Genomic DNA, 24,897 nt, shown 5'->3' with positions numbered 1-24,897 from the left:
ATTTGATAGGAATTTCTGTTAATCTGTTTGAGTATAATTTAAATTTTAATATCTATGAATCAGAAAGTTGATAAATTGAAAATTGAAAAATAAATTGAAAATTATAAATGATGGTATCGTACTGTATAGTTTAGAATGAAGTTAAAAAGAAAATTAAGCTCGCAAAAAATTAGAAAATTTATATTATATTTAATTATATTTATTGGAAAATATCTGAAAATTGAAATATTATTAAAATTGAATTCATGATGATATTTTCAAATTTTATTATTTTAATAATTTAAAATTATTTAGCCATTAAAATCATTTCATAACTCTTAATGGGAACTACTGTTATGATTTTAATTATTAATGCTGTTTTAACAATCTGTAGTTTATTTATTTTTTTGTCCTTTGGCATGATCAGGTTCTTGCCTGATAATACCACGGTCAGTACCTAATCTTGACTTTATTAAGAAAAATATGGAATCTTTTTTTTAAAATTAATATTAAGATTAATTTTGAAAAAATAATCACAACATGAAATTGAACATGATAAAATCGATGCTTTACGTTTAAATTATAAACAGATAAAATTGTTCTCAATAGTATAAAAAAGTGCAAGTATTTATATTTAAAAAAAAAAAAATTGATGACTTATTAGCGAAAAGTTACATAAACTTTCCAAACTAATATTGTAAAATTCTTTAATTACTGTACACTTCGTTAAAAAAAAAGGGAAGCATTCATGCAACAGCCCTAGTGGGTCATGGGGATCATGAAGGTTAAGGCTTCCCAATTTCGTGACCAACGGCATGATTGCGACACTAGGGTCAGCATTGTGCACAGACTGCCTTTACTTCCCAGACAGGCTAGTACCAACACCTCCTAGAATAAGGAGGTGTTGCTAGTACCCATTGATATGAAGTTGGTTGAACTTCAAGCCACCACTGGAGATCGAATCTCAGTTCTTCACAATGACAGTTCAGTGCCTTAACCACTGAGCCATCGCGGTTCACTGTGTGCACTCTAAAACTTCTAAAACTTAATTGTGTTAACTTTAAATTTCCTTTAAATCAATATAATTTGAAATATCAATGCAATATACATTTATCTATGTCTAAACTTTTCAAAATTCACTATGTTCAATTATTAATATTTATGAAAAGAAGTCGTAAAATGTATTTCTCCAGGTGAAACTTATTTAATTATTTAATTGATTAACTTGATATTTAATTGAAGTTTTTAATCTCAGTCTTTTTAACATTAAATTCCAAATAGTTAAGGAAATATCTTTTTTGAAAATTTTTTTAAAAATATATAGTTAATTGTGGATTCTTTGACGTGGGAAGCAACACTCCTCTTCTTTTTTTCTTTCTTCTTTTTTTGTAATTTAGTTCATTTTAATTATTACTTAAGCAATCATTTAAAGAGAAATATTAATTTTTTTCTGAACTTCAGCATATATAAGCAATTCTTAAGTATTAAAAATCTTTGTTGTATAGGTTATGTGCTAAATTTTATTTAGATAATCGCCATTTGTAAAATTGAATAATTTAAAAAATTTGTAGAAATGATCATCATATTAACAACTATTACTGAAACAAAACCTTTGTTATACGTTTCTGAAACGTCATTCGATCAAATACATAAGTTGGATTATTCTATAAAATAGTTTTTTTCCACACCTTATAGTTTAAATTGTTAAATTAATAAAAAATTACGATGAAATTTTGAATATATTGGTTTTCAATTTTACCTTGTTAAATTTTTTTTTTATCTCAGTATTTATTTTTAAATTTAATGTAATGTGGACTATTGTTTTAATGCAATATTTTGAAAACTATATTTTTCTAAATGAAATATATTGAGGACTTTTGGTCTTAACTTTTTATATACAATATTCTGAAAATTAAATTTTTTAAATGTATCACACTGGGGACTAAATGAACTTCCTTTGAATGCAATATACTGAGGTGTCTCTATTTTTAAATTTCATAAACTTAGCACTGCACATTTTAAATGTAACATAGTGACTAATTTTTTTAAAATTAACATTCTGAAGACTACCTATTTTTATTTGTTATTATACTGAGGACTACCTGATAAGCAAAAATAAGTTACTTTTTTATTCTAGCAGTGAGTGTTAAGCAATTATAAAATTTCCGCTATTGTCGATTGGCGAACTCTTTAGAATTCAAATACAAACGTATCAGTAATTATTATCCATATTCAACATCCAATATGTCACGAAGCCGTATGTAATGGTTTTAGAAATTCGACCTAATCTGTGCCCTTGACATCCGAATAGAATAGAGACTCTTTTTTTTCTTCTTCTTTTTGTGACCAATTTTGTTCTTTTAAAACTTAGTGAGGAAGTGAGAGAATAGAGAGAACACTCACTTCAAATGATGAGGAAATGCCGAGTGAAGAGAAAGCAACTAGGAAAAGAAGGAGTAAAAAATAATTAATGAAAAAAAATTTGAAGGACGTGCTTTGTGTGACGTCGCAATCGATGGAAAGGGGGTATCACTACAGAGTAATGTCTCAATCGAAACTCCAGACTTTATTGTGAAATCAGTGAATTTAGTTACAATATTTTGGTACAGCTGGCTCAGATTTTTTTCTACCATAAGTACTTATGAATTAAATGAAGTTTTTCCATTGCCAAGTTTTTCTTAGGTGTTAACCTTTTCATTCTTATACCATAATAATACCATAATATTTTGTTCTTTAACTCCAGACTTTATAGTGAAACCAGTGAATATACGTTATAATATTTTGGGATAACTGGCTCAGATTTTTTTCTACCATAAGTACTTATGAATTAAATGAAGTTTTTCCGTTGCCAAGTTTCTCTTAGAAGTTAACCTTTTCATTCTTATGATGTACCATAATATTTTGTTGTTAACGTTAAATGTTAATGTTTTTGTTGTTATATTTTTAACTTCTTATTAGTTAATCAGACGAAATTGCAAGAAGAAATAGCTCATTAGAAATAGAATATATATAGAATAAAAAAAATATTTTTCGAAATATTTTTTGTTGTATTTTTAACTACTCATTTAAAGTATGGAAATTATGCAATATTTAATTGTATTTATTAATATTTATTGTGCAATATTAAAAAATATTTTTCTAAATATTTTTTGTTATATTTTTAACTACTCATTTAAAGTATGGAAAATATGCAAGTTAATCAGATGAAATTGCAAGAAAGAAACAATAGCTTTAAAAAAATAGAATATATTTTCTTGGTCCAATTTATTGATCCAATAGGACCACCCAAGTATTAATTAACTAGTGCAAAAACTTAATATGGTATAGACAAACTTGAGAAAAGAAGGCGAAATTTACAACTACATAATTCATGGTATGATACACATCAAAAGCTATTAATTGCTATCTATAACACTCTGAAACTAATAAGTTTCATTAGCCCATACTCGTTGGAGATTAATATTTATTAAAGTGTGAAAAAGCTAAAATAATTTTAATAAATTAGACATAGAGATTAAAATGCTGAGACCAAATAATAAATAAGTGAGGAAAACTGAGAAAGTGAAAGCTAACAAAATATTATGTTACCCTACTGCCGAATAGGATTTTTTAAATGATTATTTAAAATCATATTTTATTTAGTTTATGGTTATTATTTAAAATTAATTGTAAAATTTTTTTACTGCTCAAGAAAAATATCAATACACAAAGAACTGATTTCTAGTGTATCTACGCCTGCTGAAGGTTAATTGGTCAGCGGACCACTTAAGCCACGTGTTTGACACGCGTGATTTAAATTTTAACTTTTGGACAAGTATATTTGGAAACTGATGAAAATCGTACTTCATTTATAAATATAATAAAAAACTAAAAATAAGATGGAATAAACTAATAAGTAAACTAAAAATATAATTTCTTGGAAAATAAAAAAACGTTTGAACTTGTCACGAATAAATTATTTATTTTTAATTATGCTTGTTTATAATATGTTAGATTATTAAAGCTAATTTTTGTTTTGCAGATTGTCAGTTTGGTAACAATACTTACGAACTGGAGGAGAGATGGAGGCCTGACTTGGGTCCTCCATTTGGCATGCTGTATTGCATGCGATGCGAATGTATACCGGTAAGAAAAACTTATATGTTTTTTTTAAAGCATGTTTTAAATACGCGTATTCTCTTAAGTTTGCAATATATTTAGCAAATAAACTACCTTGGTAAGAAATGAAGAATAATCAATAATACCTGCAAATGTTAAAATTTTGGGTATTTTATATAGTCTCATTTCAATTATACAGGAACATTTCAGGGAAAAAATATATATTTACTAATTTATTCTCCTCAGGGAATAAATTATCCATGCAATTGCAGTCATATCAAAGAAACTGACCAAATGTAGCCTTTCAACCATTCAACTGACGCTCATAAGGATGATGATAAAAACTATTTTATTAAAAAATTTATTTCAAATTTTGTTTATTCCTTTTAACCCAACAAAGTTATAAAAGTTGAGAAATATATATAAAATTAATTGAATGAGTTTATAAATAATTATATTTGAATTTTTAAAATTTGGAAAAGTTTTTTTAAACTGTTTTAGGTCTTATGTTTACTAGAATATTGATAAGTTCAAAAAGTGCTTAGAACCAAATCAAGTAAACATTCTTGAAAATATTAATATATTTTTTTTCAATTAAAAAAATAAATAAATTATCAATATCAGCAGAAAATTTTTATTATTAAAAACTGAAGAAGAGCAATATATTGGGAAATTTAAGCATTTTTTTTAAAGATAGCGATAATGAAAATGATATTTTTAAAAAGTTATTCTTGAGATATGTCGTGAATATCTTTTAAATATAGAATATACGATCATTATTGCCTAGGGTTTTATCGGTAACGATAATTATTAAAGCATTAATATCGATTATGAGAATATCGCTAGCAGTATAGATAACGATAATTATCAAGGACAGTAGTATTATTCTGAGTGGTCAAAATTACATTAGTAAAACAAAATTATTGACCGATGTGAAAATATTGTTATTCAATTATCACGATATGTGGTAACCAGACGATAATTCAATTATCAAATTTCCAGACGATCTTTCGCGATATTAAAATTCCGATGTTTCCCGGCTATAATAAAATCTCTCGATACAAAGCATACAACAAAGACTAGTTTAAAAAGGTGGAGAGTGATTATTTTAGAACCTATTATCTTTTACATTGGCATTTGTCTTGGGTGCTTTGTGGAAAGGGGCAGATTCTCTGCGGTTTATTTTTAAATGGCCATCATGCTTAAGTAGTAAGTACTATGTTTCTTAATAGAGCGTCTGATACACATCAAGCAGTTGTCAGCGATCGTATCAGTGCTTGCTGCGAAATAAGGCGTATCTCTAACAGACGTGCAGAAAATTTCGGGAAAACAAAAAAAGATTTGATGTTTTTTTCTTTTCTAAAAAAAACAAAAAAAAAAAGCATTCACCTGTAATCGGACAATCTGGGAATTGACGAGATGGCAACTTTCCTAAACGTATTTTTTTTCTTTAGTAGTTCTTTGGATTTCTGCGTCTGTTAATTTTGTTTCAAGTTTATGTTTGTTTATAGTACCCTAATGTTCCTCCCTGATTGTACTAACCTCTTTATTCTAAGTCCAAAACATAACCCCCTCGTTTACTCTTTTCAAGGCATTTTAATATCATTTTAACGGTCTTGTTTTGTACATAGCACAAAATGTATTCACTGTCACTGTTACAATACATAGCACAAAATGTATTCACTGTCACTGTTACAATGGACTATTGGCGACGGTTTGGCAAACAACCCTGAGGACGACGCCATTACAATTTTGATCCTCCGCAGAGGGGATAACTCCTTCACTTTGGTAGTCCAACGACCTGAGCGTGAAGTCGAGTACTTTAGAACAGTTTAACGAGGATCGATACCACGCACTTTCAGTCCCTACGCAGGGTGATCAAAGTGATCACCCACCAGCCTACTGACAGCAGCCAGTGATGCTTGTTGTTACTCTTCTAAGATCAAGCAGATTAAATCATTTTAAATTTGATTAATCGCAGTGAGACAAAAGTATGGTTAAAACTGCCAGAATATGGTAAAATTTACCGTGTTTCTCGCTTAATAGAAACACCAAAAAGTTTGATAATTTTTACCGAAGCGCTATGATATTGATTTTGGTATAATTAGCAATAACATATAGTTTTATAATATGTGATGAAATTTCGCAAATTTGATAATGTACTATTTATTCGGTTAAATTTACCTTTCAATTTTGTATTTTTTACTAAATGTTCGTTAATAAAACTACATTTTTGAAAACCAGAATTTCCGATAAACAGTTGAGAAGAGAAAAATTACCCATTTTATAAATATGGTATTTTTAGGTTTTGTTACTAGAGTTATGGTCTTTTTATTATCAATGTTATTATCGTGTAGAACGGCCAGAATTTTTTTCTCCATGCAATATTGCAGTTCAGTTTTCAAGGAAACATAGTTCAGTTAGATAAGTTAATAAGGTTGAAGCAAACATGCATAATAATATGACTCAAGTTTTTAAATACTATGGTTAATTGTTGAAACGATTTTTCCAAGGCTTCAGTAGTATGGGTAAAAGGATAACAAAATACGACAGCAATCTTATACCTACTTTTTTTTAAGAGAAAAACATTTAGTTTGGATTCAATATTAGTTAATTTAAAGATTTAAAGATAAGAAAAGAAAGAAAAAGAAAAAGATTTAAAAAGATTTTTACTAATCGCGTTTTTAAAGTGCAAAAGAAACTTTTAGAAAGAGAATGTTTTTTTTCCTTATCATCAAACCTGGTTGTCACTATTTAGTTACTGTAATTAAGGTTTCTTAAAAATAACTAATGGCATTTTAAATACAATTATTTTTCATTTTAATTGTATTTTTCTTTGTCTTAGAACTTCATAATTGAATCAAGCATTTTAAAATATTTGCGTGATTCTGCTAATACTCACATCTTCTTTAGTTCATATTTTTTTCACGACATCTATGTTTCATTTCTTGAGTTGTGAAGTTTTTATAAAAATAATTCTAGTTTCCTCTTCCAGTTTCTAATATTTTGCTCCTCAATGTTTTTTTCCACATTGTTATCAATACGATATAAAACTGACATGAGACAATTTACAATGTCATTCTGATTCTGCCTATGTTTACATTTTGTTTGAATTTCAATTTTTTTAAAGAAAATATTTAATATAATAACTAATACTATTTTTTTTAAATGCCTAGACCAGTAATGGCAAATCTATCACTCACGCGTGCCACTTAAGTGGCAAGTGAGAGGCCCATTTTAAATTACTTTTATTCATTAACATTTAACATTCAATGAAAGCAAAATTTTAAAAAAAGTAGAATAAAAAATAAAAATACGAAATAAAAGAACATATTCAATATTAGCAGCCACTACAACGTGGATTCAGAAAAAGTATTTTTTGGATGCCATTATGACCTTTTCTAGTACTTAAGGTTGAGCAGTGCTCCATCGTCTATTGTAAGGGAGACAGAATTTTTCTTGAGAAGTGAATAAAAAATACATACTCAATTAAAAACTATGAAAAAAATTGATCTCAATTGTAAATTTACCTGAGTGCGATGAATGATAGAATCCATAGTAAATTAAAAATTATGAAAAAAAAAATACTATAGTAAACTTGCACAATGGAATCTCAAGCGGAGTTTTCGTCAATTAATTCTTCATAACCAACTGCAAAAACCGCTTTGCTTTAGATTTAAACAAATCTTGTGTGTTATTAAAAAAAACAAGTTAGGACTCAAATGACATAAGCTGACAAGATTGAGCAACAGGTGTTGAAACACTAATTGGGATGAAATGTTTGTAGTTTTTGAATGTAAGCTTGTAGTATATATTAATTATAACGCATGAATGTATTTTTAAAAATAAAATCCTTACTTAGAGAAGCATTTTAAAAAGGGCACCTTTTTTAGGTTAAAAAAAATAATTAACTGTAAATAACACTGTCAGAATTTTCATTGTGAAATTATGGTATAGTAACCGTCAGCAGTCTGTTCATCTGATTAACCGTAAAGTTAATGATTCGAAACATATTTTACCATTACGGTATTGAAACCGTTTATAACTGGTGTGGTTAAAAAACCGTGAATACAAAACTATACGGCTTTGTAACAGCTAGCATAGTTCCTAAGCCATAAAAATAAAAACATGAATGGACATAGGAGGTCTGTGGGTGCCGCGCCATTTGTGCGTGAATGATAATTTCGTATTCTAATAGTCCAGGGTCACCGATTGAAGAGTGTGGAACCTTGGAAACTCTTTATGTATTGAAGGGATGGAAGAAATATTGTAGTATTAACGCTGGGATTCGAACCCCTGTTTAGCCGGTCATGATATTGATCGATTAGCTCTCTTAGCTACAGTATGCACCCAGCTACGCAAATCGGCTTCATAAGGAGGACGCAGATAGAATTCTGCTTGTTAAACAGTATTCGGTAAAAGCAATCAGTAAATGAATGATTCTTCTTACACTTAACAGTTTGAATATTATCTTTTTTTATGGTTATTTCACTATTTTGATTGAATTAAATAAATTGTTATTTAACCATTTTTAACAGTGTACATTTTGTATTGATGAATCCAATTTTACGCATACTAAATTCAAAACATTAACATAAATCACTTTAATTTCATTACTTACGGTACCTTAATATTATACTGAAATACACAAAAATCCGTTTATTAGATTTCTGTTTGAAGCAAATTTAGTTACACAATGTAACTCTATATTTTGAATTCAAAATAATAGTAGCTTCAATATTATTTTAAAAAAGAAATTTTTAAGTGATTTACTGAACTAATAAAAACAGTAAACCGTAATTTAAATGGCACACAAATAGAAAAAGGTTTGCCATCTTTGGCCTATATTTTTAGAAAGAAGATGTCTTTTTTTCCCCTATCTTTTAAAAGCGGAAATCAATATCACTATTTCATTGCTGGTATTGTTAAAGTTTCGCTCAATTAGTTCCAGTTTCCTGTAATAATTAATTTTTTCCCCTTCAAATGCTTAAACTTTCAGAAAGAGCGTGTGCTAAACATGACGAGTCTAATTTAAGGCTGTTAAACAGCAAAAGAATGAATTACTGCACGAGATAAATAAAAAAAAATCTTCATTTCACGGAGGTCGCTTTCGTTCCGAAATAGTACTCCCAAATTCCGATACTCCAGACTAGACTAGACTGAAATAGCATCCAGAGATTTGACAGAGCATACATTAGACGTTTGGAGATCGAATGAAAATAAAATGTTGCAAATCTGAGATGTCACGTTCTTTTCTCAGTAATATTAGCACAAAAATGTCGAGGGTTTTTGAAGGCGCCGTCTTATTGCTTATCGTAGTTCAACTCATTCTTAAGCACCGCGAATTTCATTAAAATTTCCGTGGTTTCGGTGGTTAGAACATTGCATGTTATTTATCAGGAATGAATGGATTTGCATTATTATTGTTGTCATATTCTCTTAAAATTGATTATTAGGAATCCGGAATATTTTCTGCCCATTCAATTAATTATTTCTTTATCACAAAATTGCGGTGATAGTAATTTCTTTGAATCAGACGAGGTTACCTCACTTGTTTTGCGGTACTTTCGCTGATTATTTTGTAAATGCTGTTTCAACCCAGCAATTCGTATTACTTAAGTTCATTTTTTCTTCAGTTAACAATTTCTGAAAAAAATATTTCAAATTTTTGATATTCATGTTGTGTTAATTGGTTTACGTTTTTAGAGTTATGATCATACGCTATTAACCTTAATTTTTTTATATTTTTTTTAATAAACCCTAATTTCTTATAATTCTGAAATATATTTTTATTGAAGTGCTTTTTTAGTGCTTAGGAATCGTGCCATTTTAGTTTGCGTCATTTTTTTTAAATATTATTGTTGATAAAACATTGTTTTACATTGTTGATAAAAAATTAAATTTACCAGAAAGGACGTGATTGTTGAAAAAATGGAATCAGAATTAGATTAATGAGGAAAAAGACCCTATTGTCGATTTTTTTGTGTCACATTTATCTGGCATATGTCATTGTGGAAAAATTTCTATGTCGATATGTTTCTGTTCGATAATTTTTGTTTATTTCTAAGCCAAATTTGTTTACTTGGGCAAAATGACGAAATATTAATGACAAAAGATGCTATTGTTAGAATTTTTTTTCAATGATATTTATTTGGTATATTCCATTGTTGAAAAAAATATATCCAAATCCTGTTAAGTGCCGTTACTTGTGAAAAATGATTATTTTTTAAAAAAAATATGTCTAAATTTACATATTAGTTCATTCTGAAATAGGTGCGCGACAAGTTGTGACTATGAAATTTTTTTTTTTATAATTATAAATATCGCACCTTATCAATCAACTTATATATATATGATTAACTTATATACTTTGCATTAATTTGAAAACTATTAAGCTTAAAATAAAAAGGTTAGCTCACTTAATCTATATTTCGAAACTGTCATAGATTTGAAAAAATACTAACCGCAAAAAACATCAATCATAATCGCTCTTTGAGGTTTTACTCATCGTCATTTATACGAAATTCGAATTATGTCAAGGTAAAAGATTAACCGGTCAAAACATTTACTTAAAATATCCATGTTTCATTTTTCTGGAATGTTTCCGATTGGATTTAAACTAAACGAATTATGTTTACGTCATTTAATGTTTTTTTTCCTTTTCATTCCCACTACAGTTTTTTTATTTTCAAAATTAAATAAATGTTTCTACATCTTCACAATTTTAAACTGTCCATATAATGTTTTAAAACTTCGTTTCATATATTTATATATTCTGACTGGTTGTTGTTTATTTCCTCATGTTATTATTGAGTATCGTTACGCGTTAAAGGCATTATTTTTATTTATTTTCTCACAAAATTCTGCGGTACATAAACATTTTTATTTAGGATTCACATTTAAACTCAGGGGTCTGTCCAGACATTTTGTGAAAGGACCGTTTTTGTAAAATTGTGAAAAAATTAATCGTAAATTGTGAATATAATATAAACGTTAAGTCACATTCTTTCAACCAGGCTGCGCTTTTGTGAATTTGTGCAAATAGGGTCCGTTATTGCAAACAAACTTTTTCAAGGAGTTTTTAAATTGTAAAGACATACAAGATTATGCTCAACACTGTAAAATTATAATTAAAAAAATTAAATTTTAAAAAATAAACAGCAATTGCAGCTACTAAATTAGCGATGCAACATATAAATATTTGGTATTTAGCCCATACTGCTGAACGCAGAATATTCATTTTGTACGAATAAAGGTAGAAGTGTCTGCCGAAGACAAAATTTAGTTCGTTTGCGTCTGTCTTTCTCCCCCCTTCTTCCTGCGAAGGGTTTATTCGATTAACAAAACAATAATTAAGATAAACAAATTTGTGAAGGGTCCGATTAAAAGATAAATAATTTTGTGAAGGATCCGTTTTTAAGTTAAAATATTTTGTGAAGGGTCCGTTTTTAAGTTAAGATATTTTGTGAAGGGTCCGTTTGTAAGTTAAAATATTTTGTGAAGGGTCCGGTAACGGACCTAAGATATTTTGTGAAAGGTCCGTTAACGGACCCAAATTTCTTCTAAACAGACCCCTGAAACTGAATGATGCAGTTGATCGTAAAAACCTGTTAAGGGGGTTCTATTAATAAATTTAATAATTTATGTGTCATATATCGTAAAAACTAGCTTGTAAAAATTCAGGATCGAATCTGATATACCGTAATTTCTACAGTAATGATTACCATAAAATAACTGAATCATTCTAACTAAGTAAATATTACTGAAAAAATTGCGATGTAGTATTTTACGGGAAAAATAAATTTTACAATGAAAATGGGTTGCACGGATGATGCACCCAAAGTGCTGGTATTTCATACTGAATTGATCCAGTATTTTTTACAGTATGCAATGACTACGACGATGCTGCTCTAAATCTTTCAGGTATCAGATAATGACGAATTCTGCCCTATGATGATTTATCAAAGCATAGGAAGTTAGTAACTATAATAACCCTATCAGCAATTTTGTGAATTTTTAAGCAAAAAGAGTTTATCTGCTTTTATAAGGTTTATTGTTAAAAATTGTTTCTGTAAATATTCAATTAGTTTTTATTTTAAATTCGTCAAGGTCAGTCATTTAAAGAGAAAACGATGCAAAGATTATTATAATTTTTAAGATTTTCGAATCCCTTATCGCGGTTCGTCTCCCGATTTTCTAAGGAATGGTCCTTTTGCATTAGATTCTGCTGTAACAATTGAATGGACTTCTCGTCTCGTACGAAAAAGAGTTCGGCTGATCAGCAGGAGCTGTCAAGAAACGCCTTCCGCTCATGTGAGCTTCTAGTAAAGAAATTGAATGGGTATAAGTGGTGTAAGTCTTCTGCGCTGTTCCATTTGGTTGTATTATTTGTTTTGAAGCGACATTCATTTTTTGTTTCATTATTCATTTGACACGCATTTTTTGTTTACTGATTTTACAGATAGCACTAAAATTTTAAAAACTTATTTCTGTAAAGTACTTTAAGTAATAAAAATTCTCATTTTTTATTAAAAAAAAATATATGTAGTAACTATTTTCTGTCGGAAAAAAAACGTAATTTTTATCAAAAAAAATAATAATAAATAAATAAATATTATTCGAAAACAGGGTGTCCAATCGTGCAAACTACAAATGTTTCAAGGATGGCATCGAAGTTTGACCCTTTTCTTAGATTTGTTTTCAGGGGTCTGTCCAGACATTTTGTGAAAGGTCCGTTTTTCGTGAAATTGTGAAAAAATTACTCACATTCTTTCAGCCAGGGTCCGCTTTTACGAATTTGTGCAAATAGGCGTTATTGCAAAAAAAAAATTTTTTCAAGGAGTTTTTAAATTGTATAGACATAGAAGATTATGCTCAACACTGTAAAATTGTAATTAAAAAAATTAAATTTAAAAAAATAAACAACAATTGCTGCTTCTAAATTAGAGATGCAACTTTTGATATTTAGCCTATACTGCTGAACGCAGAATATTCATTTCGGACGAATAATGGAAGAATCGTCTGCCGAAGATAAAACTTAATTCGTTTACATCCATCTTTCTTGTTTTCTGTATTCGATTAACAAAATAATAATGAAGATAATCAAATTTGTGAAGGGTCCGATTAAAAGAAAAATCATTTTGTGAGGGGTCCCTTTTTAAGTTAAAATATTTTGTGAAGGGTCCGTTTTTAAGTTAAAATATTTTGTGAAGTTAAGTTAAAATAGTTAAGTGAAGTTAAGTTAAAATAGTTAAGTGAAGTTAAGTTAAAATAGTGAAGTTAAGTTAGGTGAAGTAAAGTTTTGTGAAGTTAAGTTGAAATATTTTGTGAAAATATTTTAAGTTAAAATATTTTGTGAAGGGTCCGTTTTTAGGAAAAGATATTTTGTGAAGGGTCCGTTAACGGACCCAAATTTCTTCTAAACAGACCCCTGGTCTTCTTTACTGTCTAATATTTAATTTAAAACTTATCAGTCGTGCTAAACAAACGACACTTGTCGGCAACGCAATTTCTATTTACATTAAATTAGTGGCATAAAAAAGTACCGGTAAAAATGTAAAATGTTGAAAATTTTAATGAATCGGGAAAAATATATTTACCTCTTAGGGATCTGTTTAGAAGAAATTTGGGTCCGTTAACGAACCCTTCACAAAATATCTTTTCATAAAAACGGACCCTTCACAAAATAATTTATCTTTTAATCGGACCCTTCACAAATTTGTTTATCTTCATTATTGTTTTGTTAATCGAATAAACTCTTCCCAGGAAGGGGGGGGGTGAAAGACAGATGTAAACGAACTAAATTTTGTCTTCGGCAGACGGTTCTTCCTTTATTCGTCCGAAATGAATATTCTGCGTTCAGCAGTATAGGCGAAATACCAAATATTTATATGTTGCATCGCTAATTTAGTAGCTGCAATTGCTGTTTATTTCTTAAAATTTAATTTTTTTTAATTATAATTTTACAGTGTTGAGCATAATCTCGTATGTCTTTGCAATTTAAAAACTCCTTGAAAAAGTTTTATTTGCAATAACGGCAATATTAGCAGAGCCGGAAATGACGTACACGAACGCACTTCTGACTATTCATAGATAGTTTGTAATACCGGTTTTATGTGTTTTTTTTTAAATAATGTACACGAACTCATCCATACACATTAATTCAAACGTGAATAAGCTTTTGTAACTCTGGAGCAATATTAAGAAACCAATTTGTTGTTAGAACAGCGTGTTTGTTAAAACTAACGGAGAAATGGGAATGTGTAACTCTTGTCTTTAGTTTATATTTTTATTCAATACCGCCTATTTCAAATTAATTTACATTTATTTTATGAACCATCGCCTTCCACTTACTAAATAGTTTTCGCTTAGCACTAGTATTACCTTACGCCATTTTTCTTCCATATGGTTTCCGAGATCTATCTATGCTCCCGAGCTTCCTTCCTCCCCTTTCCGAATAATATGAATCAATAAAATCCCATTCCTTCTCCTGTCTTTCTGATTAGACGGGGGGAGTGAGATGATTTTTCCCTTCTACCCCTAGAGAAAGAGGGAAAAACAAATTTACCATTATATTGAAAGATATGGGAAGAAGAATAGATAGAGTGGTCAATGACCTTCTTCCGCCAGGAAAGCAAATTTTGAGACAAATTAGGAAAATATATTTCATTTGTAGATGCAGATCCATCTCTTTTATTGTTTCAGTTCTACTACTACTCTTTCCTATGTCATAAAATCCATATTATTCTGAGTAAATTATGTTGATATTACCGTAATTTTTACAGTTATATTTCTTTAACTAGTGTGATTCAGTGATTTTACAATAATTCTTTAAAAATTACGGTGTTACAATGTCAGGTAAAAATGGATTTTACGGTAAAAAAAAAATAAAAAAGGAAAAACACCAGCATTCTCAGTGCCGGTGTCCGGAATCCTTCACAGATCCAGAATTGTTTACAGTGTTGAAACAAAGACCCATTTTTAGGCGCCAGCATATGTTTGGAAGAAAAAGTAGCAGCATATTTTTTTAAAGGAAATTAAGCTACGACAATTATAATTTTCACTTTATTATCTAACTATAAAATAACATGATCAGGCGTGTTATTTACAATTTTCATGCGCCGACAGTTAATTTATGTTCAAGTTTTGAAATACAACAATCTTTAAATTATGTTTAGGAAATTTTATTTACCGAAAATATTCATTTTTTGAGAATTAAAATTAAAAACATGTTAGAATTCTTTAAAAATATAATAGGGCGTCAGCATCGATTCTTTTAGGCGCCGTGGTGACTGGTCGTCTGGGTTATGTGGATCCCTGATAATTATAATAATACGCAAAAAAGTAAAGCCTTTCCTTCATTCTTCTAAGGTTGTCAGTACAAATATTTTATTCTACAAAACTAAACATAACATTTTGAGTACTGACAAACTATTTCTTGAAAAAGTTTATCATATCAACTTTTTAATAACGTGAAAATATAACAATCAACGTGTGGTATTTTGACTTTTTTTTTATGGCGAGTGTAAAATAAGAAAGAATGTAGTTTGGATAAGTTTTTGGGGGTAGCAAAAACAATAATTTATAAGAAAAAGGATCTGTTTTTCGCAAAAAAGTTTCTGTTTTTCACAAAGTAATTTACCATGGTTCATATTTGTCAGAAATCAACTATTTAATTATAAGAAGTAGCAATATTTTATCATAGTAACTAGCGAAATGAATAAATAGCGGATTTGAAATTTGGGCAATATTTATTCGACTGTTGCTTTGTTCTATGTTCATAATTACGGAAAAATAAAAGAAATATATTTAACAAAATTGCTGCGAAGTTGCTATTAAATATTACCTTTTTCCCGTCTGAAAGTAGGAAACTTTAAACTGTTCATTGCAGATAATAATTACATGCTCAGGTACAAATTATGTAAAATGTACACTTTGTTGTTTGCTATGTAAATGTACCTTTTTTTTAAAAATCAATTTTCATTTGCTTAATAGTATTAATTTTCTAACAGTACATTTTGTAATGTTTCGGTAAATATGATACCGTATTTTGTTCTACTATATTTCTTTTCTTTATACTTCCCTTGCAAGTTTAACACCCTGATCTGTTACGAGCATTTCTTTAAGAATCTTTTCAAAGTGTTTTTTTTTTCTTCCTGTGCTTATTAAAATGGAGATAAACAAAAATTAGAATTTCTTTCAAATAACAATAATTATGTAAAAAAAAAAAGGTGCTCTTGTATATTTGTATTTGGCATTCGTTTCTTTATCATAACATACCTCTTTTCTTTCTGTAACTTAACAATTTTCTTAACACTTTGAACTTGACCTCGCAACGGCTGTCCTTGTTTTGTGTATTCCCAAACAAAACTCGGATAAAATTTAAAAATAATGTCGGCCGTATCAACTGGTCGTCTAATTTGATATTCACGAAATAAGAGAGACTCCTATGTGCCGCTTGATGAATGTCTTAGAAAATGAGCAGACTTTTAGCCTTGACCTTGAAATCTGAGAAAGTAGCAGTCCGATTTGTTCAACCGGCCTTGCCGAGAAAACAAGGGTGTCAGACAGAATAACACCCGAGACTAATTCGGTAACTCGAGATGAAATTTTTTCTTTCTTTTCTTTTCGTATTAACCCTTTACACTCGAAGGTCGATTCCGCTCTCTCTCATCTAATAGCTTCAAGATTGCCAGTTTCATATTAATAAAATAAAAGAAGAAAAAAATACCTTGTCTGCTTGATTAATATTCTCTTTTGGGGATTTGATGATAGATAAATTAAATAGCAATAGCCCGTATGTTTATTTACTATAGTTAGTTTTTCTTTCTGTGTTGGAAACATCTTGAAAGTGTCACACATGCGCAGTGATTATGTGACATACGCAGTTTACGATTAGGATTGTAGAAATAGCACCGGTGTTTCACCATTGGTTTGCGGCAAAAGATATAGTTAACTTTTTAACATGTTATTTTAACGTTTGGGACATAAATAAGTATCCGTAAAATGCATTTTTCATTTCATTTTTAGTCAAAAAAGTGAAATTATTTCACATTTTCTCACGTCTTAATAAGCATTTTATTAAAATTTTTTTTTCTTTTGTGAATATTTGAAGATTTTCGTATTGTTTACATGTGTTCAGGTAGGAAAGTGTTTCCCAAACTGTACCCTTTCTAAATTTTTTCGTAATGCTGTGTACCACGAAAAAAAAATTATATAATTTCTTAAAAAATATGTTTTTTTTTCTTTTTTGGAACAAAGGTTTGTTAATAAGTTGTTTTGCATCAGTGAGAAGGATGGTATTGTTTTTGCTGTGATAAAAAATTTTTAAAAATCACAACTGGCTGTTGACACCACTAATTATTAACTGTTAACTCTGAAAATAATAGCCAATAGAAAAATACGCAATCGCAAATTTTCATGACTAGCTTTGTTTCTAAATAACATTTTTTTGAAATTTTTGTTTGTTGCAAGATATTTCGCATAAGAACGTGCACCCCCGCTAAACTGTTCCCGTACCTCTCGGGGTACGCGTACCAGACTTGGGAAACACTGAGGTAGATAAAAGTTGTGATTTAAAAAAAAAAAATCGGATTTTTTCAAATTTAAATGATGTTTTTATTACATTATTTATCAATCAAGGTTATGATAAAGTGTGTACTATTATTCAATCTAGGTTATAATAAAATGTTTACTATTATTCAAAAACACGTAAGTAATAGTTAGTAATAACTCTTTCTAACTAAAATTATTATTTAACTATTACGAATTAGTCACTGAATAAATAAAGTCATAATTACTTTTGTTCTAATATAATTTCCTCATAAATTAGACGTAATTTGTAAGTTAGACATCAAATGAATAATAAATTAATTCAGATTGGAAAACAAAAAAATCAATTATTCTAAAGTCTTGTCTAATATGTCTTTCTTCATTAATTATGTATCGAAATCTCGCATTTAATAAGTTTAAAAAGTACTTGTATATGAATAAACATGAAACTAAAGAGGTATAATTGAAATATGTGTATTGAAAAACAAATTGTTTTATTTACAGCTATTTAAAAAGTGTTGTTTTTGACATAAATGAATGATTACTAAAAAATCATGTGATTGAAATGAATAATTAAAAAAAAAAGTGATTTAATTCATGTTAACCCTGCACATATTATCTTATGTTTTACAAAGGTTATTTAACAAACATCATTATTACCTTTTTTCTATTATCATTCTGCTACTGAATGAAGATCAAAAATATGAAACTGCCAATTCACATTGCTATTATTCCAATTACCTTGTTTACAGTCGAGTTTTAGATCGTTTGATGTCGTAAGTCCAGCAATTCTTAGTTCTTTAAGTTGAATGACTAAAACATTATTATTTAACAGGGGTGTCTATACCCCCAAAGCGTTCGGCCTTGGGGGATGAGCACCCCCTCAAATTTGAAAACTCTTCCCTCATTTCCGCAAACAACCAAAATATAAGTAACTACTATAACCAAAAGATAAAACTTTTTCTACTGTCCTATTAATACATTATTTTTTTTTATTTAAAAGACAAATTTTTAGCTGTATCTCAGAGAAACACAAGCAGTTTTAAGTAATGGGTCACAAAAACTACTAAATGTGAGAAATACTTAGATTCTATTGGAAAGTAATGATAAGAAGTTACATTGTCTATAATTAATATTTTGCTCCTGAGAAAATTAATGTGAATAAATTTAAACAATAATACTTATTAGATCAAATTTTGATAAATTTATGTAGGCATTGGCATACAACAAAAAATATAATGTAAATTTACATTCATCATAAAAGAATAATTCATATCCTTTTACTATAATTCAGCACAGTATCAGATTAATATGTTGACTGTCACTAAAATTTTTGAATTATTTATTTATTCATTTTATCTACTTGCGTAATTTTCTTTTCCTCTCATTTAGTTTATTCACAAATTTATAAGCAGTTATATTTCTCTGCAAACTCTGAACTCATTGCATAAATTGAATTTTCATAATGAAACTAAAATTATCAAATTCTGATACTTTTAGTTTCATTAAAAAACTGTAAACTAGATCAGTAACTTTCTGCTGCACTTTTTCTTTTATATTTTTATAAATTTTTTACACATTTCAGGGGCCAAGTTAGAGGCTTTGGGGGACAATTTTAGCTCACAGGGCTTGAGTTGTGCAGTCCTACCATATCTGATCTCTGTTAATTAAATTCATTGTTAGAAATATTTTGTTCAACAATATTTTCAGAAGACAAAATTAGTATTGTGGGAAATAATAATTGGGAAAAAAGAGAGAGTCCCTTTACGATCGTCGTGGCAATGCAAAATTAACACATAAACTGGTGGTGATGTTTTCTTTGAAAATTTTATCAATTTAACAACCCATTCCATTAAGGGCATCGAGCCCTTAAATGATTCTTCATTTGTCAAGAATTTTCTTTAAAAATTTATTTATAATGCAAGAATTCGTTTGAAATGTGTGTAAAGTAATTTTTAAAATTTTATGTTCATATTGTTTAAAATTATTTCCTTTAATAGTATATTCTCATATATAAGGTATCAATTAATTAGTAATACTCTCTTAGGGTGTTAATCTTATGATAAGCTAAAAATATTTACAAAAATGATGAAATATTTCATCACATTATAAAATTTAAAAAAAAAAAAATTAAAAAAAAAAACGTTATTTTTATGTGATTTTCATTTCACAATAGGATAAGTGTAATTATCGGTATTAGAAAACATTTACAGCTCATATGAGAGTAAAAAATAAAAGTATTAAAAAGTATGAAATATGAGATGTCCTTTCCGCAAATTTCAAATTATTAACACTATGTTAATCGTATGTTAATTAATTTTTAAATAATATTTGATTAATGCTAAATTTCTGGTCTCGTTGTTTTTATCCTAGGGTTTTTTCTCCTCTTTTTATTTTTTTCCAGGCCGTTTTCCCAGCCGTTTATCTGTGAGATTAGATACTAATTCTCAAGCATGACCGGAGACTATTTAATTTAACTTCGTTTAACGCATTCTTCGTAAAACAATTTGTGTTTATTGTTCTTAACTGTTAACATAATCCTAAAACAAGGGAAGTAATTCGATATAATTTTTCAAAATTCACAGAATTTTTGTTTTGCTTCTAACTCTCCCTCTTCATTATGTTCGGAAAAATCTTTTTCTACTGTCCTATTCAGATTGTTTATGTCGTCAATACTTTCCATTTATTTAAAAATTGATGCTAAAATTTTATTATTATACCAAAATGAAGTATTTTACTCTTTATGTACTCAGATTACACCAACTCCCATCTTCTTTGAAAAGATACTTGTAATAAGCTGCAGTTACAATAAATTTTGATTTTTAGCGTAAAATTTGGATTTGTTTTGAAAACTCCATATTTTTTTCCGCTTTTATAAATTATTGGAAAAAAAAGCTTGTCGTCCAAGAATAACTTCTGCCGTTAAAAACGTTTGACTCTCTCAATGGCTTTGAAAACAAGCTTCGGTTTGTTAGTTTACACTTTCTTAGTTAGTTTACACTTTCTTTCTGTTAGTTTACACTTGTTAGTCGTGCACACTTTCTTGCAATTCTGAGCTTCGTACTCCTAAGTGTTGTTCTAAATCTTTGAATAGATCTTTCAGTGAGAGTCCGAATTTTAGCTCAGTAACTAAGTGCGATTGATTCAAAACTTTCTTTTCCTTGATATTTAAATAAACCAATGTTTTTTAAATTGCTCAAAATTTATTTTTCTAAATTTTTAACCTGAAGTTTCCTATTTATTTTTTTAAAAAGTAAACTACTGATGTGTGATGTTGCGAACTCGAGTGTAAAAAATGTATTCAAAGTTGTTATTTTAAAATTATATCGTTACATTGTTTGTAATTATTTACATACGCATGCATACAATAACAAATAAAAAAAAAGTTTTTTTTTTTTTTTTGCTTACATAAAGCTCTTTCTGGGATGACCTTTGTTCGTTTTTTTAACATTGCGATAACATTATTTTAATAAGTTTTTTCGTAATGTTAATTTTTCTGTTTTAAATTTTCTCAACCGCAATACATATTGTATTAACCATTTTATTATCTTTTGAAAAAAAAAAAAAGCTGGCATTTATGTTAACTGTCACTAAAGCAAATTCTTTTTCAGTAGCTTTTCGTTTATGACTACGCCCGTATACTTTTTTGCATAAAAATGGACTCGCGTTCTTTCACTGGGCGTCTTCATGGGACAGACCGAACTGTAGGTCGTCTAAGGGTGGTTTTTCTGTCAGAATTCTTCATTTTTATATTCCTGCTTATTCTTTCTCTTTTTTTTATTTTACGAACATTTCAGTTCTATTCAACTGGCCTGGAATGTAACCCTTTGCGGCGACGGGCGATGAAGTATTAGTAAAATTCCTCACCGATCTTTTTTTTTTTTTCTAATTTTTTTTCAATGTAACGTTTCTTATCAACACGACATGAAGAGTCGTTTCAAATTTGTAGAAACGGTGTGTGTCTCCATGTTGTTAATCGCTAAAGTTTAAATTTTTTTCCCACCTTGTTCCTGCTTCAGACATTTAATTTTTTTTTTCGCTTTCGGGAATGGAATTCCTTTATGAATGCAGTTATAGGCTTTTATTAAATTAATTCCTCATTTTTTTTCGTTAAAAGTAAAATGTTACTTAAAAAAAATTATGTCGAATTTTTTTTTAAAATCGAAAATTGTATTACTTGATTAAAAACTTAATTCGCTTCAAAAGTATACAAATAGGAAATAACAGTCGGCATGTTTAAAGCGCTCGAATAAAGATGCCCATTTTCCAGACGTGAATGAGAAAAAACTGGCAACATCTGGCTAGTCTTGAAAAGGGGTGCATATTTTTGAGCGCTTGAAACATGTCTCTCTCTTAAGCAAGTTTCTCTCTTGAAACAGTGGTTCCTAGACAGGAGTGAATTTCCTAGTTTAGATGAGGGAAGTCCGTTAGAATATTCTCGGTTATACTGCAGACACTTTTGTATTGCTAGAAAAGGAATTTAGGATATGATTTCCGGAAATCTTTGACCAGAAGTTAAATTTAGATTGCCTTTTAAAAGAGTAGTTTTTCTTAAATTAAAAAAAAAATTCTTTTGGCGTTTTACGAAATGAATTTTTTGCTCTGAATTTCTTTCCATACACACATAAAGATCGTATATCTATATGTAAGACGCATTTAAAGTGAAATCAAAAGACAACGGAAGATTATTTTCATTTGTGTCTACTTATTTTTGCGAGATGCATATGTTAGAATTCTCTTACTGATCTATGACACTCTTGGAGACAGTATGTATGTCTCGCTGTCGTTAATTTGGAATTGTTCAATCACAAATCTTTCCACGCTAAAACGCAAGAGATATTTTTTATTTATGTGACCGGAGTCGTTGGACATAGAGACGCTGTCTTGATGGGTAATTCCACCGAAGAAATGACAGTGCACCCGATAGTTGTTGAATATTATCTGTTTCCAACTGTCAAATCAATTCTAATTGCGATATTTTCACTCTAAAGAAGTGTCACCTTTAATTTTAATAAGCCTTTTGTTGCCCCAGTATTGTAGAAATATTATTTCTTCATCGAAACTAAAACTTTCATTTAAGAAAAGTTGGCGCTTTTACTGTTCTATTGTTTCATTTGATGTGTTTGAACCAATATAGATAAATATGTATTATTGCGGTACAATTTTCAGCATTTGAAATATTTTTTATTCAATTGTTTCTAAAATGTATACAATTTGTAATTTTTTATTTAAAAGATCAGAAGTTATCCTATGATATATTAAAGTATATATAATACCTCTATATGCATATTTTCTAAATGCATTTAGTTCATTTTCAAATTTTGCATATTTTACAAATTGTTGCGATTTATCACTTAAACTGTGTTTTAGGTTATCACATTTTTATACCACAAAAGCTAAGAAATAGAAGCGCAACTTTCACATCAAAAGTTACAGAACGACAAAAAAGTGTTTTTTTGCAGTAAAAACACTTTTTTTTTAAAGCTACTTTTATGAACTGTTATTGTATTCGAAATTTTAAAAACTAATTTTAATGCATTTCTTTCAGGAAAAGTAGAACACAGAATTTCACTTTGCTTAAAGTTAACACTATTCAATAACTTTCATTTAAAAATGTTTTATTTGCTTCCTGCTCTTGTTTGTTACCACTGTGCAATATGAGTGATTTTATTTCTGCTCTCTTAATTTCCATCAACTCGTCTAGATGAGCAGTAAATTAAATATTTTAAAAATATGTTGAGAAATCTGATTCGAAACACTATTTTTCTCATAAATTTGACAAAACTGCTATATATATATATATATATATATATATATATATATATATATATATATATATATATATATATATATATATATATAAGTTCAAAATGTAGAGAAAACAAGGGAAAAATTACCGAACAATGAAAGAAGGGGAAAAAAATAATAATAAAATTGAAATAACAAGAAACCGGAAGAAGAAAAAAAAAGCCGAAAAAAGGACAAAAATTTAAAAAAATCCGGAACATAAAAATCCTTTTATTTTCCGGATTTTTTAAAAATTTTTCATTTTCCCCCCCTTGTTTTCTCTACATTTTGAACTTATTTTATGAGTTCTATTTACTTGCAGCTTATGCGCAATAAATAAAACTTATTGTTTTACTTTATTTTCTTCGTATATAAATATATTATTTGCATAAAATTGAAACATTTGTAATCATAACTGCTAACTTCCCGAACAATATCCTTGAATCCGCTCAGCTCTCCCAATTCATGCAAACATTATGGCCTGAAACATATATGAAATGGTTGAACAGAATTTAACTCATTTCATGAATTTTAAAACAGTTACTCCATAATTTCCAAATTGCTTCTGCAGAATAATCCAAAACAACAAACAACCACCCATATCAGTGCTACCAGACCATAAAGAGTTACGAAAAAAAACAAAAACAAAGATTAGTCGCCAATGAAACGCTTGTAACTCATTTGCGCTATCAATAAAGCAATTTCTAATTCATTATATATCATGTCAAAAATGTCTCCGATCTCAAGTGAAATGACCATATAATTATTTTCAGTTCATTCAGAAAACCGGCGCCAATCCCCGGCATACATTTAGAATTCACCTTCACTTTTATTAATACTTTTCCTTTTTATGATCTTGTTCTTCACCTCTTCTCGTCTCATGTATTGCGCTCGTCTATGTTCCTATAACTATGTATATAGGTTACTAATATCAGGGGCATCAGGCAAACAGACGCGTCGACTCCAAAGGTTGGTCCTATCGTTGAAGCAATCAGGCGCCTTCAGTATGAAATTGATTGATAGAAATGAAGCCAGAATCTATTAAAAATATCCTTAAGATACCCTCAATTCGGAGCCGCTTGAAAAATTGAAGACAATTGTTGCAAGAATTTTTTTCTAAATTGTCTTGGCTCCACTTCGTTTAATTGCTTCGAAGGGTAACTTTCGATAAGTGCACTTTAAATATTGCCAAAAGTTGTTTTTGTTTTACGAAGTCATTAGTTTAGAAGAGATAGCTAATTTCTTGGAGCCGTGTTTATTTTTATCCTTGTAATTTAAATTTTATACTTCGTGCATACATATCATGTGGGTGATTAATTCATCGATTTCAGTTGCAAAATGCTACGTTGTAATATATGATATTAATATGATATATGATATTAATATAATTTTAAATGAAATAAATTTATTTATTGTTTCTAATGCAGCTAGCTTCTCTTTTATATAAACTTATTTATAAAAAGTAGTTATTTAATTAGGATA

The 24,897-nt window shown here is 28.8% G+C and overlaps 1 protein-coding gene across 1 annotated transcript in view; it reads left to right on the top strand.

Annotated features, from left to right (window-relative positions):
* The window catches only part of sog (chordin short gastrulation), a gene marked incomplete at its 5' end in the record, with an annotated part of 89,055 nt that overhangs the window by 14,677 nt on the left and 49,481 nt on the right, over positions 1–24,897 (top strand). Inside the window, 1 exon segment of the mRNA NM_001323832.1 lies at positions 4,001–4,104. Coding sequence (NP_001310761.1) covers positions 4,001–4,104 — 104 coding nt within the window.

Source organism: Parasteatoda tepidariorum, chromosome 3, assembly GCF_982258835.1.
Source record: "Parasteatoda tepidariorum strain Cologne lab strain chromosome 3, Ptep-v5.0, whole genome shotgun sequence".
NCBI lineage: Eukaryota > Metazoa > Arthropoda > Arachnida > Araneae > Theridiidae > Parasteatoda > Parasteatoda tepidariorum.
The sequence above is the reverse complement of the archived record's forward strand: the minus strand, read 5'-3'. Positions and strand labels throughout refer to the sequence as shown.